The sequence below is a fragment of the Salmo salar genome, chromosome 20 (genome assembly GCF_965601325.2).
Source record: "Salmo salar chromosome 20, fSalSal1, whole genome shotgun sequence".
In the NCBI taxonomy this organism is placed as follows: Eukaryota; Metazoa; Chordata; class Actinopteri; order Salmoniformes; family Salmonidae; genus Salmo; species Salmo salar.
Window position 1 is genome coordinate 47,389,928 of NC_138310.1, and position 15,572 is coordinate 47,405,499.

Here is a 15,572-nt window from a genome sequence, read left to right on the forward strand (position 1 = left end):
TAGAAGCCAAAACCAGTCTAGACTACGATGACACCATTGCAGGAGGAGTGTGTGTGAGAGAAAGTGTGTGTGTGTATTATGTTTTTGGTGTTTACTATCCTTGTGGGGAACAGAAGTCCTCACAAGGATAGTAAAACAAGGAACATTAGGACAAGTAGAGGCAATTTTCTGGTCCCCACAAGGAAGTCTAGTTTAGGGTTAGGAGTTAGGGATATGTGATTTTGAATGCCAATCAATTGTTTGGTACCTAAACGGATTGTAAAACAAATTGTGTGTGTGTGACATTGTGTAGAGGGCGGGTTCGGGGTCGGAGAGGTATAGTGGCGGGCGGCGCCTATGTTGCCCCTGCCCCTTCTTTCCTCCGCTGTGTGGGGCTGGTAGCCTGAACTTGAACACTGGCTGGTGCACAGTTAGTCACGACGACGTCCCGTCCGTGCCATAGAGCTAGACAGTCATTCGGTCAAGGCTATTCTTATCAACTTGATACTTAAAAAAAAAAAAAATCGATTCCGATTTGGAGTGTGGATGCACCGGCAGAACATTGACTGGTGTGATTTAGCAGAATGTCCAGACGCAAACAAGGCAGCCGACCGCAACACCTGAGTGCAATTCAAGGTAAGCTGAGAGGCCACGTCCATAGTTTCCTAATAAGAGGTAGCCTATATGAATATTATGTATTTCATATACAAACTATTCATGTTACAATTATATATATTATATTTTTGGTCGGTGGGGGGGGGGGTTGTATCAGTCAGGCTATGATGGTATGCGCACCTTGACATTGAAGTTGAATCATTGATAAAAGTTTTATCAATATTTTTTTTAAATAGCTGATATATAGGCCACACTCAGTTTTGTAACAAATACAGTTAAAATAAATGAAATATGTTCGTAGGCGACACAACAGGTCGCTTTAAGCATAGGTAATAAATGAACATTTTTGCTCTGGGTTCTAAAAAAAAAAGGGGACACGGCGTTATACTTTATTTCCTTGCTGGCCCACTGTCTTTTTTTCTGGGTTTTCTTTGTCTTGTCTGTGGAGACTGTTTTGAATGATCTCCTATTTTGTGTTTGAATGATCTCCTGTTTTGTGTTTGAATGATCTCCTGTTTTGTGTTTGAATGATCTCCTGTTTTGCCCACGCGTACGCTTCCTTGTGGGGCAGACCGCGTGTTCAAGACACCGTACGTGTATGACCAGGCGAGAGAGGAGCTGGATACAGTCTGCCCTCACAACAACCCCGCTGACCTCTTCCACTTATCCCAGTTTCTTCAAAAATATATCCTGGATACCCCCCATACACTTGACTTTTGACTAGGCCTATGTAGGCCATCATAATGATCTATAGTTTCATGTCAAAAGGATACAAGGCTCTGGTTAAGCCACGGGGTTATGTTGAGATCGTTTTTCTTCTCCAGGGCACCGTGGGCACGCGTTTGACTAAAACACTGAAGTGCTTTGAAAGAAACATGTATCTTTTCTCTGTTCCCTAACGAAGGCCAGTCGAGAGTCTAGTTTGACCACACGCCTTGACTATTCATGGTGTTCGTGCAACCGCGCCTAGCTTGTCTGCACTGAAACAGGAAAGGTGACATTTTTGAGTAACCACCGGTGAGCTCCTCAGCGCGACTGTACTGTCTGTACCTGTCCTGTACTCGGCCTTGTCCGGGCAGGTGAAGCCCTTCCAAGCGTTAAGGTGTGTGTACATGCCCGTATTGACTCCCTCCCTCCACTCTTTTATCGAGTTTTGAGGACCAGTCAAACAACTCTGTCTGGAGCAACTCCAAACCTGACCAACGGTCGTTAACCATCCCTGCTGTTGGCTGAGTGTACATGGGTCATAAATGAGTCATGGACGTGTTCTTTTGTAGCCTACGTTTATGGCTCTGATGAGAAAGACTGAAATTAAAGTTGAATCTGAAACTAGGCTACATCCCTGCGAGGTGCTAAAATCTAAACCATACATTTCATTTTAGTAATCTCATGTTAGACTCATAAACTCCCTTTAGTGATCATGATTCATTTGGCCTCAAACCCTGAGTGAATCTGAACATCTTCAAGTCATGGCCTCTCACTTTCTCAAAAACGGGTCAGTTCCTTGCCTAGTTGTTGAGAAATTGTGTTGACAGGTGTTAACGTTCAGGGATTGGTATCCATTTATAAATATATATTTTTTACTTCACTATAAATATATATTTTTTACTAAGCAATGATGTCAGTGAACACATCATGCAGCCTGCCGTCTCGGAGAAAGGAGCGGTTGGGGGGAATTGGTCAGTGTCGGCTGACTGGAATAGCCTGACTTCCACTGTAGCCCCGGTGGAGTGGCTCAGCATCAAAAGTAGCATTTTAAGACATTTTTCTCTGAAGGCCATATCAGCAATTGCCCAATCAACATGGTGTCTGACCACCCATGGTCTCCCTGTTGTAAGATCTTACAGGATGACATGAAGGAAAAAAATACAAGTTCTTAGTAATTGCTATTTTCTTAAATGTTCATCTTCCTCTCTCTGTCTTTGCCGCCTTTCCAGTAACACTCCCCTGCCCTAATTACTTTCACACTCTCCCCCTCTTCTTTATCTAACTCTCCCTCACTCATCTTTCTCAGATGCCCCTGAGCCCTCGGACACTGCCGTTCCTTCGTTATTAGAGGAGTGGGGGTCCCTTCCCCAGGTCAGGGGTCGTGAGGAGAGTCGTGACCTGCTGACCTGTGGGCAGTGCGATCAGGCCTTCCCTCTCGCCCGCATCCTGGCCTTCATCCAGCACAAACAGGGGGGCTGCCACTCCCGGAATCACGACCCCAACACTCACACCCCTCCCTCCCCAGCCCACCGAACACAGCAACGCGGTGTTGTCACTCAGGTAGAGGCTGGGTTCGTGGAGCTGAGGAGAGTGACGGACAGGTCCAGAGGGGAGGAGCATAGTGTGAAGGTGGCGCCTAACAGAACAGGTGAGTGCCGGCAGGTCCCTAATTAGTTACTTTAAAAAATATATATATTTCTTGCTTTTGTTTTCTTCTCCCCCCTTCCAGTCCAGCTCATTAAATGGGCGTTGCTGTGCTGCGGAGGCCTCTGAGTTAGCGACGTGCTGGGTAATTGTGTGGAAAGGTTAGGCAGCAGTGTTTTGAGGCCCCAGGGGGCCCCTGAGGGCTCCAATGCACCTGAGCTCCCCTCTATCTCCTTGACACACTCTCTCAGGTGAAGTGGCCAGGTAAACACGTAGGGCAAGGCACAGTGCTCTCTGGCCACGCAATAACACGGCCTGCACTCACTGGAGGATTGGCTGTGCTAAGCTGAGAGGGACGATGAGATAGTGTCACAACAGGCTATGGTGTGGTCATACTTCACAACATGTTTAAAAGGATAATGTCACCATCGTTCTGGTGTGTTTGCATGGCTTCTCAGTGCAGGTGTACGTTGTCCATCAGATGGGCATCCCAATCATCTGCATTTAGATGAGACTTAGGGCGGCAGGTAGCCACTGTTAGAGCTACAGGTAGCCTTGCGGTGAGAGCGTAGAAACAGCAACCGAAAGGTCGCTTGTTCGAATACTCACGCCGATCAGGTGAAAAATCCATCAATGTGCCCATGAGCAAGGCACTTAACCTTCATTTGCACCAGGAGCGCCATACTTCTATGGCTGACCCTGTAAAACAACACATTTCACTGCACCTATCCTGTGTATGTGACAATAAAATATATTTTTATGTTTTGTTCATATGCATATTTTTGGAACTGGGACCCTTACACTCTCTTTCTCAGACACACACGCACACACACACGCACGCACACAGCCACTTGCACTTCCTTCCTTTGTGTAACGCTCAGGGGACTGCTGCATGCTCTGTTTCCGTCTGTCCGTGTCTTTCTCTTGTTTTTCTCTTTCGGTCTCTTCGCTTAGTGCCTGTTTTTCATGTTCTCTCTCAACAGCTCTCTATCTCTCGGTCTCTCGCTGCCTGTTTTACATGTTCTCTCTTTTTCTCTCTAACTCACTCTCTATCTCTAGCTGCTTTGTTTTCATGGTGGTATTGCTCTCGCTCTCTCTCTGTGTGTGTTTTTTTTCTTCTTCGTGCCCACAGGCGTTTACAACAGAGCTACCCACGTGCACTACCCAAGAGCTGTACCGTATCTCCACCAAGCAAAACAAGATCACTTTTGATAACGAAATGAGTCAATGGTGCATGACAACATGTACAGTTGAAGTCGGAAGTTTACATACACCTTAGCCAAATACATTTAAACTCAGTTTTTCACAATTCCTGACATTTAATCAGAGTAAAAATTCCCTGTTTTAGGTCAGTTAGGATCACCACTTTATTTTAAGAATGTGAAATGTCAGAATAATAGTAGAGAGAATGATTTCTTTCAGCTTTTATTTCTTTCATCACTCACATTCCCAATGGGTCAGAAGTTTAGTATTTGGTAGCATTGCCTTTAAATTGTTTAACTTGGGTCAAACGTTTGGGTAGCCTTCCAGAAGCTTCCCACAATAAGTTGGGTGAATTTTGGCCCATTTCCTCGTGACAAAACTGGTGTAACGGACTCAGTTTTGTAGGCCTCTTTGCTCGCACACGCTTTTTCAGTTCTGCCCATAAATCTTCTATAGGATTGAGGTCAGGGCTTTGTGATGGCCACTCCGATACCTTGACTTTGTTGTCCTTAAGCCTTTTTGCCACAACTTTGGAAGTATGCTTGGGGTCATTGTCCATTTGGAAGACCCATTTGCAACCAAGCTTTAACTTCCTGACTGATGTCTTGAGATGTTGCTTCAATGTATCCACATTTTCTTTCCTCATGATGCCATCTATTTTGTGAAGTGCACCAGTCCCTCCTGCAGCAAAGCACCCCACAACATGATGCTGCCACTGCCGTGCTTCACGGTTGGGATGGTGTTCTTCGGTTTGCAAGCCTCCCCCTTTTCCCTCCAAACATAACGATGGTCATTATGGCCAAAAAGTATTTTTGTTTCATCAGACCAGAGGACATTTCTCCAAAAAGTACGATTTTTGTCCCCATGTGCAGTTGCAAAACGCAGTCTGGCTTTTTTATGGCAGTTTTGGAGTGGCTTCTTCCTTGCTGAGCGGCCTTTCAGGTTATGTCGATATAGGACTCGTTTTACTATGGATATAGATACTTTTGTACCTGTTTCCTCCAGCATCTTCACAGGGTCCTTTGCTGCTGTTCTGGGATTGATTTGCACTTTTCGCACCCAAGTACGTTCATCTCTAGGAGACGGAATGCGTCTCCTTCCTGAGCGGTATGACGGCTGCGTCCCATGGTGTTTATACTTGCGCACTATTGTTTGTACAGATGAACGTGGTACATTCAGGCGTTTGGAAATTGCTCCCAAGGATGAACCAGACTTGTGGAGGTCTTGGCTGATTTCTTTTGATTTTCCCATGATGTCAAGCAAAGAGGCACTGAGTTTGAAGGTAGGCCTTGAAATACATCCACATGTACACCTCCAATTGACTCAAATTATGTAAATTAGCCTATCAGAAGCTTCTAAAGCCATGACATAATTTTCTGGAATTTTCCAAGCTGTTTAAAGGCACAGTCAACTTAGTGTATGTAAACTTCTGACCCACTGGAATTGTGATACAGTGAAATAATCTGTCTGTTAACAATTGTTGGAATAATTACTTGTGTCATGCACAAAGTAGATGTCCTAACCGACTTGCCAAAACTATAGTTTGTTAACAAGAAATTTGTGGAGTGGTTGAAAACCGAGTTTTAATGACTCCAACTTAAACGTAAACTTCCGACCTCAACTGTAGGTGTCTGGCTAGACTGTAAACTCTCCTTCCAGACTCATATTAAGCATCTCCAATCAACAATTAAATCTAGAATCGGCATCCTATTTCGCAACAAAGCCTCCTTCACTCACGCTGCCAAACATACCCTCGTAAAACTGACTATCTTACCGATCCTCGACTTCGGCAATGGCATTTACAAAATAGCCTTCAACACTACTCAGACTGCGTCCAGTTTGCTATCACAGTGCCATCCATTTTGTCACCAAAGCCCCATATACCATCCACCACTGCAACCTGTATGCTCTCGTCGGCTGGCCCTCGCTACATATTCGTCGCCAGACCCACTGGCTCCATGTCATCTAGAAGTCTTTGCTAGGTAAAGCTCTGTCTTATCTCAGCTCATTGGTCACCATAACACCCACCCGTAGCACGTGCTCCAGCAGGTATATCTCACTGGTCATCCCCAAAGCCAACACCTCTTTGGCCGCCTTTCCTTCCAGTGGCAGCAGAGAAATGACTGGAACGAATTGCGAAAATCACTGAAGTTGGAGACTTATATCTCCCTCACTAACTTTAAGCATCACCTTTCTGAGTAGCTTACCAATCGCTGCAGCTATACACATCCCATCTGTAAATAGCCCATCCAACTACCTACCTCATCCCCGTATTGTTTTAATTTACTTTTTTTTGTTGCTCTTTTGCACACCAGTATTTCTACTTGCACATCATCATCTGCACATCTATCACTAGTGTTGATTTGCTAAATTGTAATTACTTGGCTACTAAGGCCTATTTATTGCCTTACCTCCTTACTCCATTTGCTCACATTGTGTATATAGATTTTTCTATTGTGTTATTGACTGTACTTTTGTTTATCCCACGTGTAACTCTGTTGTTTGTCACACTGCTTTGCTTTATCTTGGCCAGGTCGCAGTTGTAAATAAGAACTTGTCAACTGGCCTATCTTGTTAAATAAAGCTGAAATTAAAAAACTACATTAAAAAATAACCCAGTGATGTCAAAAACATGATTTTCCTGTGTTTTATATACAGTACCAGTCAAAAGTTTGGACACCTACTCATTCTAGGGTTTTTCTTTTTTTTGGACTATTTTCTACATTGTATAATAATAGTGAAGACATTAACACATATGGAATCATGTGGTAACCTAAAAAATGTTGGTTAAGGCGACAAATCAAAATTAGATTCTTCAAAGTAGCCACCCTTTGCCTTGACAGCTTTGCGCCCTCTTGGTGTTCTCTCAACCAGCTTCATGGGGAATGAAGGAGTTCCCACATGCTGAGCACTTGTTGGCTGCTTTTCCTTCGCTCTGCTGTCCAACTAATCCCAAACCATTTCAATTGGGTTGAGGTCGGGTGATTGTGGAGGCCAGGTCATCTGATGCAGCACTCCATCACTCTCCTTCTTGGTCAAATAGCCCCTACACAGCCTGGAGGTGTGTTTTGGGTCATTGTTCTGTTGAAAAACAAATGATAGTCCCACTAAGCACAAACCAGATGGGATGCCATATCGCTGCAGAATGCTGTGGTAGCCATGCTGGTTAAGTGTGCCTTGAATTCTAAATAAATCACAGACAGTGTCACCAGCAAAGCACCATCACACCACCTCCTCCATGCTTCACGGTGGGAAGTTCCTTGGTGTCCACATCACCAACGATCTATCATGGTCCAAACACACCAAGACAGTTGTGAAGAGGGCATGACAAAACCTTTTCCCTCCCTGGAGACTGAAAAGATTTGGGATGTCTCCCCAGATCCTCAAAATTCTACTGCACCATCGAGAGCATCCTGACCAGTTGCATCACCGCCTGGTATGGCAACTGCTCGGCATCTGACCGTAAGGCGCTGCAGAGGATAGTGAGTACAGCCCAGTACATCACTGGGGCCAAGCTTCCTGCAATCCAGGATCCATATAATAGGCAGTGTCAGAGGAAAGCCCATAAAATTGTCAGATTCCAGTCACGCAAGTCATAGACTGTTTTCTCTGCTACCGCACCAGTGGTACCGGCGCGCCAAGTCTAGGACCAAAAGGCTCCTTAACAGCTTCTACCCCCAAGCCATAAGACTACTGAACAACTAATCAAATGCCCACCCGGACTATTACATTGCCCCCCCCCCCCCCATTTGTTTTGTACACTGCTGCTATTTGCTGTTTATTGTCTATGCATAGTCACTTCACCCCTAACTATATGTACAAATACCTCTAACCTGTACCCCGCACACTTGACTCGGTACGGGTACTCCCTGTATATAGCCTCGTTATTGTGTTACTTTTATTTCGTAGTTTTGATGTCTTCACTATTATTCTACAATGTAGAAAATAGGCAAAATAAAGAGAAACCCTGGAATGAGTAGGTGCGTCCAAACTTTTGACTGGTGCTGTATATTTCCACACTGATGTTGGAATAATACGGCGATATTGTGAAAATGACGACAATTCTCTATTGGTGTAACAGCTGTTTTAAAAAGACCACCTGGAATTTCAGCCTGTTTTGGTGGGATGGAGTTGTTTCCAACCTCTCTGCCAATAACAGCTAGTTTTCAGTTTTCCCTACCCACTTAGACCACTCCTAGACAGTCCTAGCTAAATTCTTGCTTACCAAATTGCTCTTTGCCAAGAAGCTATTTTTGTTTCTTTTTGACAATTTTAATTGAAAACAATGACAGTAAGGCACTACATTTTTACCCCAAAATGATTGGATATTGAAATAAAAACGTCTGCGTTGGACTTTTTTTTTTTAAAGTAACTCAAGTTAAACGTGCTTGGATTTAATACAGTACTGTATGCGCTACGTGTTGTAGGGCTTTCTGACTGTGGGAAGGAGAGTGAACATGCAGTAGCGGTGCGTGGGTAAAATCACTGGGGAAGCCCCATCCCCCAAAAAACATTACAACCTACGTGGAAAGATGAAATTGTGTTTGCTCTATTACCTATTAGTTCATATGCCTTGTGACCGTGAGATGGGTAGGTCTCACTGTCTACTGTTCATTTGTTTAAACTCTGACCCACCCATTTCATTCACAGTATATCATCACTCATATGGTAGCTAAATTATTCTCACTTTTCTACACTGTATATGGTATCTTTGCACTGGCACAAGGGAGAAATGTTTGTTTTTTGTAGTTCAAACGTTTGGGGTCACTTAGAAATGTTATTTTAAATTTTCTTTCAAAAATAAGGACATCAAATTGATCAGAAAACATTGTTAATGTTGTAAATGACTATTGTAGCTGGAAACGTTTAACATTTTTATTTTTTTAATGGAATATCTACATAGGCGTACAGAGGCCCATTATCATCAACCATCACTCCTGTGTTCTAATGGCACGTTGTGTTAGCTAATCCAAGTTTTATAATTTTAAAAGGCTAATTGATCATTAGAAAACCCTTTTGCAATTATGTTAGCACAGCTGAAAACTGTTGTTCTGATTAAAGGAGCAATAAAACTGTCCTTCTTTAGACTAGTTGAGTATCTGGAGCATCAGCATTTGTGGGTTAGATTATAGGCTAGAAACAAAGAACATTCTTCTGAAACTCGTCAGTGTATTCTTGTTCTGAGAAATAAAAGCTATTCCATGCAAGAAATTGCCCCAAACCTTTGAACGGTAGTGTGTGATATACACCTTTTGGCCGAAACAATAAGAAGACACAGTGGCAGAATAAATTCAACCACACCTTTTGTTTCATCACTAAACTGGAGAGCAACCTCTGTCCGGTGAAAGCATATGGCTTTACATGACCTACAGCATGGTCAAGGAAGTTAATGTTTCCGACATTTTCGGACTATTAAACAACTAATGATTTAGAACCACAGAGTTACTACAAGTCACAAAGAAAACAGGAGCTGCCTCCAATATTCCAGCACCATTTCAACATCATCAAATCATCTATGCTATCACCTATGTTAGAACCATTAACAATCATTAAAATCCAGATCATTACAGATCATACAAATCATTAAAATCCAGATCATTACAGATCATACAAATCATTAAAATCCAGACAGAAAATATTTACACAAGAAGCAACCTATTATCACACATGTTAAAAGATTCCAAAAACAATTTAGTTCAACGGAAGCTAAATATGATGTCCATTGTTCTAATTTCTTGTGTGTGCGTTCGTTGAAGTACATTTTTTTGGACTCACCCTGCCGTCCTCTCTTTCATGTTGACAAAACGGTCTATGACTCTGTCATACAGGAAATGCTTTAATTTTTTTTTATTGTCCTAGGCTACTTGGCTAAAATGCTTCCTTGCTAGCCTAACTTCCATTCATGGGCAACGTTAGCTAGTTAACATTAGCCTTCTACATCTAGCTACATGTTCGACTTCCATCCTCTCAGGCCAGGGGAACAGTGTATGGATTTATGGTTGGATCAGAATCGCCGCGGTAATCCAAATCCCTATCTCCATCCATGGCTAATTTAGGAAAGGGACAATTTTAACTAGCTAGCTTGCCAACGGAGGACAACAAGATGCAACAATTAAAGTTTTTTTCTTCTATCAATGACGTTTTGCTCTCGATGTGATTAGAGGGAAGCCAAATCCAAACTGACTTCACTTGACTTTTTTTTTTTTTGGGTGTGCCAGGACCATTCATAGTTGAGTACACTCAGTTTAGCTCAACGCTGATTGACTATTGTTTTATACTTTTATATCAAGGGAGGCTAAATGCTCACTGACTTCACTTGCATTAAGTGCTATGGTCGGCAACAGTCATACTATTTTTGAATGTTTTGTAGAAGCCTGGCTTCCCTTCGCCTCCATGAATACACGCCACAATGAATGTCTGCTTGAGGAAGATGACTCAAAGTGAAAGAGCTGTTATCCCACAACGGATAGGTGTCCCTTCACACTAGTGTGTATGTGATAGCGAGAGATGGAAGAATGTGATGGGTTATTATGTCTCATTTTATTTGGTATTTATTCTACTTGTTTATTTTTTTCTTCTCATCTCTAACATTATTCTCCCCCCCTCATCTTCAACAGACTCTCTCGCTTGCCCTCTTCCAATCTCCCCCCCACACTCTTTTCTCCTCCCTCTCTCTCCCTCGGGAGAAGCGATTCTGTCTGCTGCTCGTTAGTGCTCCTAGCCAATCTGCATTTTTAATTAGCACTTATTGCTTCTGCTTAATATTCAAGTGCGACCCCCGGGCCAAATGGGAATCCTTACAAAAAAGAGAGCGAATGAGAAACTGTCTGGGTATTGTGTTTCACTCCAGGACCCTGAGATAAAATGTCCCCCCCCCCCCCCCCCATCTGGGAGAGATTTGGAGGGTTAGGGGAGGCTGAGGGGTGGGAGGATGGGTCTGAAGTACAATCCAAGGGGTGACATTTTTGTGGTGTTTCTCGACCGGCACTGCTACATCCTTATTTTTTATCTTTCTCATCTTATCAACTTCTTTCCTACTCTACTCATCTCTTCGAGCTAAGTTAAAGGATGCGTCTACCATGTCTCCTATCCTCTCCAGGCAGAGAGGTGGAGAGGGAGAAAGAGTTGCTTTCTTTTTCATCTTTTCTCTCCTCCCCCTCCAGTAAAATACATAAGGATTTTGACTTCAGGAAACAAGAAAGAGGCTTATACCAGAATCGGCTTTGAACCATTACAAAAAAATAGAACAGTTCCCCCCCCCCCCCCCCCTCAATTTTAGGATCTTCTTTCCAATTTAGATTTATGCAAAAAGGCCTCATTTTGTCAAGCTGGCTGAGTCAGTCCCTGATTTACATAAAGCCTTCGTTTTCTCGGTTCCGCTAATTAGCAATTTGCAGCTTAATTGGAGAGTGGTTCTCGGTTAAGAGACAAAGCTAACCACGTTTAAAAAATGTCTCCAGATGTACTTAACTATCCATCTCCCCTTTCTGCTGGCCTCCGTCTCTGTCCTTCCTTTTTTTTTTATCTTTCATATTTTTCATCTTTCATCTCTCCCTTGCTTCTGGTCCAATCAACAGCCTTTCGCTATCTCTGTGTCCCTCTCTCCTTGGCTTCTGTCTCAAGAAGGAAGAGAGGCAGGAAGAATGCATTTTTTTTAAATATATATTTTTGAACTTCAGACTACCTTTTCCTGTGGACCTGACCCAGAGAATGTTAAGCATCTTCCCTCTTGCTGTAGTCGTTCACTCTTCGCTGACTGAACAAGTTTAGTTTCTCTGCACCTAACCATTGCCCTAACCAGACTGCCTTTTCATGCTGTGTTTCTTTTATATTCTAGCTATCCACAATAGTTCCCACTGTCTGATGTGTGCTGTTTTAATAAAACCTATTGAGAACCCTTACATATTTTTCAGATCAAGAAAATGTTTGGCTTGTTTACTAACTGTTTGTTTCTGTAACAGAAGAGCCGTCCTGCTTTACCTGCCAGCTGTGTGAGTGTGTGTTGCCCTCTGCCTGGGCCCTGCTCCAACACGCCCAGCACACACACTCCTTCAGCATCTACCAGGAGGACGGGGAGAGGGATGAGGAGGAGCAGATGGGAAGAGGGGGTCACCAGTACTCCAAACCTGCAGCCACCCTGGATCCCTGTCAACTGAGCCAAACCCTGGCCACCGCCTTCCACCCTTCCGTTCTGCGTCTGCCCCACATCTTCCGTCCACGCCAGAACCACAGGCCAGCTTCTCAGGCCAGCTCCACCCCTTCCTCCAGAGAACGACAGGCCCTCAACTTCTGTCTGAGGGAGCAGGCTGAGGGCGGTAACACCACTGCTGGTGTTCTGGCCCCCTCTCCGTCCCCCCCGGCCGCCTCTTCCTTCCCCCAGTGCGGGCCCATCCAGGCGGGGTTTCCCTGTGAGTTGTGTGGCCAGAGCTTCCATTCTCTACGAAGCCTTTCAGCCCACCGGAGGACCCACGCATGTGAGCGGCCCTACCACTGTGGCTTGTGTGACCAGGCCTTTGCCCAGAGTGGTCAGCTGGCTCGCCACATGAGGAGTCACCGCAGAGAGACGGGCGTGGGTAGAGGAGTGGGCTACGAGGAGGTGGGGCTGGTAGGGGAGGATGAGGTAGGTCGGCAGGGGATGAGGAGATTTGTAATGCAGGGTGCAGGAGAGGGGGTGTTGAGTGGAGAACCAGGAGAGAGGGAGACCTCTGAGGTGTCCCTGTCCAAGCATCACTCCCCAGACTCTGGACTGATCCTTCTCTCCTCCCAGCCTGGAGGTCCAGACATGAGCCTGCTCAGGCTGTTCCAACCCCAGGGAGAAGCGGCGGACGATGAGGTGGAGGGACAAGAGGAGCCCCAGCATGCGTCCCCCTGTGCCAGCCCCTCAGAGGGGTCACTGGAAAGCGGAGAGACTGGGGGCAGTGGGGAGAGTGGCATTGCCAGCGGAAACTGCACCCCCAAACGGCCGGAGAGGGAGGACAGGGCTCAGGTAGGGGGGGAGTGGGAGAGCGAGCGGGACGGAGAGATGGCGGATGGCGAGAAGGAGTGGCTTGCAGGCGGGAGCAGCGAGGTGGTCCAGGAGTGGCAGAGGGAGAGCGAACGGCGAGGAGGAAACGGCGTCATCAGCAGTAACAGTGGTAACAATGACGGGGGGTCAGGGAAGAAGAAGAAGGAGGAGGCCTGTGAGTACTGTGGGAAACAGTTCCGGAACAGCAGCAACCTGACGGTGCACCGGCGCAGCCACACTGGAGAACGACCCTACCAGTGTGGCCTGTGCAGCTACGCATGCGCCCAGAGCTCCAAGCTCACACGACACATGAAGACCCACGGCGCACACGGGGCCCGCGCCCCATTCCTGTGCCAGCTGTGCGGGGTGCCCTTCACTGTGTACGCCACCCTGGAGAAACACCTGAAGAAGGTGCACGGGCTGAGCCATGCCAGCGTCGGGACCTACACCAAGGCCAGCGCAGCTGATGTCAACTGGGCCCTTGTCAAAATGGATGACAGGGTGGTCATCAAGATGGAGGTGGATGAAGCCAGTACGGACCAGACAGAAAACAACATGGCTGCCATGGAGGAGATGGGATTGGAGGCTGAGGAGAACCAGAAAGGGGAGGTGGATGGTACTGTCAGCCCAGCCGTAGTGGAGGAAAGTGTGGGTGAGCTTTCTACTGAAGGCAGTGCGGACGTGGGCTTGGCGTAAACTTCTGGTCCACTTTAGCCGTCATATCACACTTTTGTACACTGACCAAGACATTCAAAAGCACTGGCTTGGACTGTCACTCATTCCAACCACTTTGACCAACATAAATATCCATAGAATTGTAGTGAACCTTTCCTAGCACTCAACTGGGAATCAGTTCATACTGGAATCTAGGTACCAACCCTGCTCTCCTCTTAATTCCCTATCTATGCAATGCTGAGGTACATCACGTCTCGCCCGAGCTGATAATTAGCATATGCAAACCCGCCTACTTAGACCACAGCACAAAACCCTGACATGCAATGGAAAGGAGGGCGGCAAATGGGACTTGAGAACAGGAAGTCAACCACCACAGTCCACCAGAAACACAGGAAGTTGATCACCCTGCTCCAGCACAATATAGGAAGTGGACACCTGTGGTCAATCGATTGGTTCACTCAGTCAACATACTAATGATGATTACCAATCAGAACTGTCAAATGTAGAAAGCAAAAAAAGGCTTGTAATTATTTGTATTTTTTTTTATATCTAGTGGCATGAGATTACTATGATAGTGAGTCTTTCATATCCTGTTCTGTTGCTGTGGTGACAACTGACAGGGTGGTTGTCGCGCTCTAATTCATCCACAGACTTGTTGTTTGGACAGAGATGGGGTCAAAGGGGAAACAAACCCAAACACAGGTTGCCTGCAGTTTCTCAGTATCCTTTTTAAATGTGCTTTTGTCACAACACTTGCCACTTAACGTAAAGTTTACAATGCTCGCGAAGGCCCGGCAAAGTTCAGTTGTTCCTCTGTGTGTATGGATGTTATTTTTATTGATGTGTATAAATCTCATCTGCTGAAGTTTTCCTAGCTTAGCTGCTAAGCATAAAAAACTGCCATTTTACTTCAAATGAAACAGGTTTGGAGTTATTTCCTTTTGTACATCATAATTGGGGTATCTTTTTCTTTCCTTTGTTTACATTCATAAAACGCTGAACCCCTTGAAGCTTTCGTATGCATGTTTTGCTGCCATTGGAAATGTGTCCTTTATTTATGGGCACTGCATGTTAGTGGTTGGCAAATGAAACTACAGGTTGGAGAGCTATAGTAAATGGCTTGTTGATGGGTGGGAGAGTTTTGTGGGTAACACTGTGTGTGCAGGGAAATTATTTGGTAACACTTGACTTGAACTTTCGGTCAAATGCCTCGCTAACTATAACCGAAACATGACAAGCTGTTTTATTTGCTTGGAAACGGAGCCTGTGCCTGCGACAACGATGCACGCAGCGGAAGGCAAGATAACAGTGGCTAACCTTTTAGCTGTAGTGGCTGAGAACATGGTTTGAGTGAAGTGTCACCAACTATTTTGTGACTACTGTGACTTACATTATTATTATTGATGTCAATATACACTGGCGGCAGGGAACCCTTGTTTTTGGACACTTTGAAAAAACAATTCTTTGCGTTGTGTGTAAAATGTGTACGATTTGATGGACATGAGCGGCGTATACTTGTTCAGGGACCAATGTTATGTACATAGAATGGCACTCGTAGATGTCGTTGCCACTGATTTCGTCAATTGACTGTGCTGTATGCCTCAAACTCAACCAAGAATTCTGGGAAACTGAGTTTCCTCTGTCTGTGCTGACTACAATGAGGTTAACTACACCACTGTCTTTTGTAAACTTGACACCATTTTGTCATTGACCTGGTTATGAGGAGTCTTATTAAAGAATTGAG

The 15,572-nt window shown here is 45.0% G+C and overlaps 1 protein-coding gene across 1 annotated transcript; it reads left to right on the forward strand.

Moving 5' to 3' along the window:
* Positions 1-360: 360 nt before the first annotated feature.
* On the forward strand, positions 361-14,146 carry LOC123729228 (uncharacterized). Its single transcript, XM_045703506.2, has 3 exons — positions 361-615; positions 2,609-2,950; positions 12,111-14,146. The coding sequence occupies exons 1-3, from the start codon at positions 564-566 to the stop codon at positions 13,847-13,849; spliced, it is 2,133 nt and encodes a 710-aa protein (XP_045559462.1). The 5' UTR covers positions 361-563; the 3' UTR covers positions 13,850-14,146.
* Positions 14,147-15,572: the final 1,426 nt, after the last annotated feature.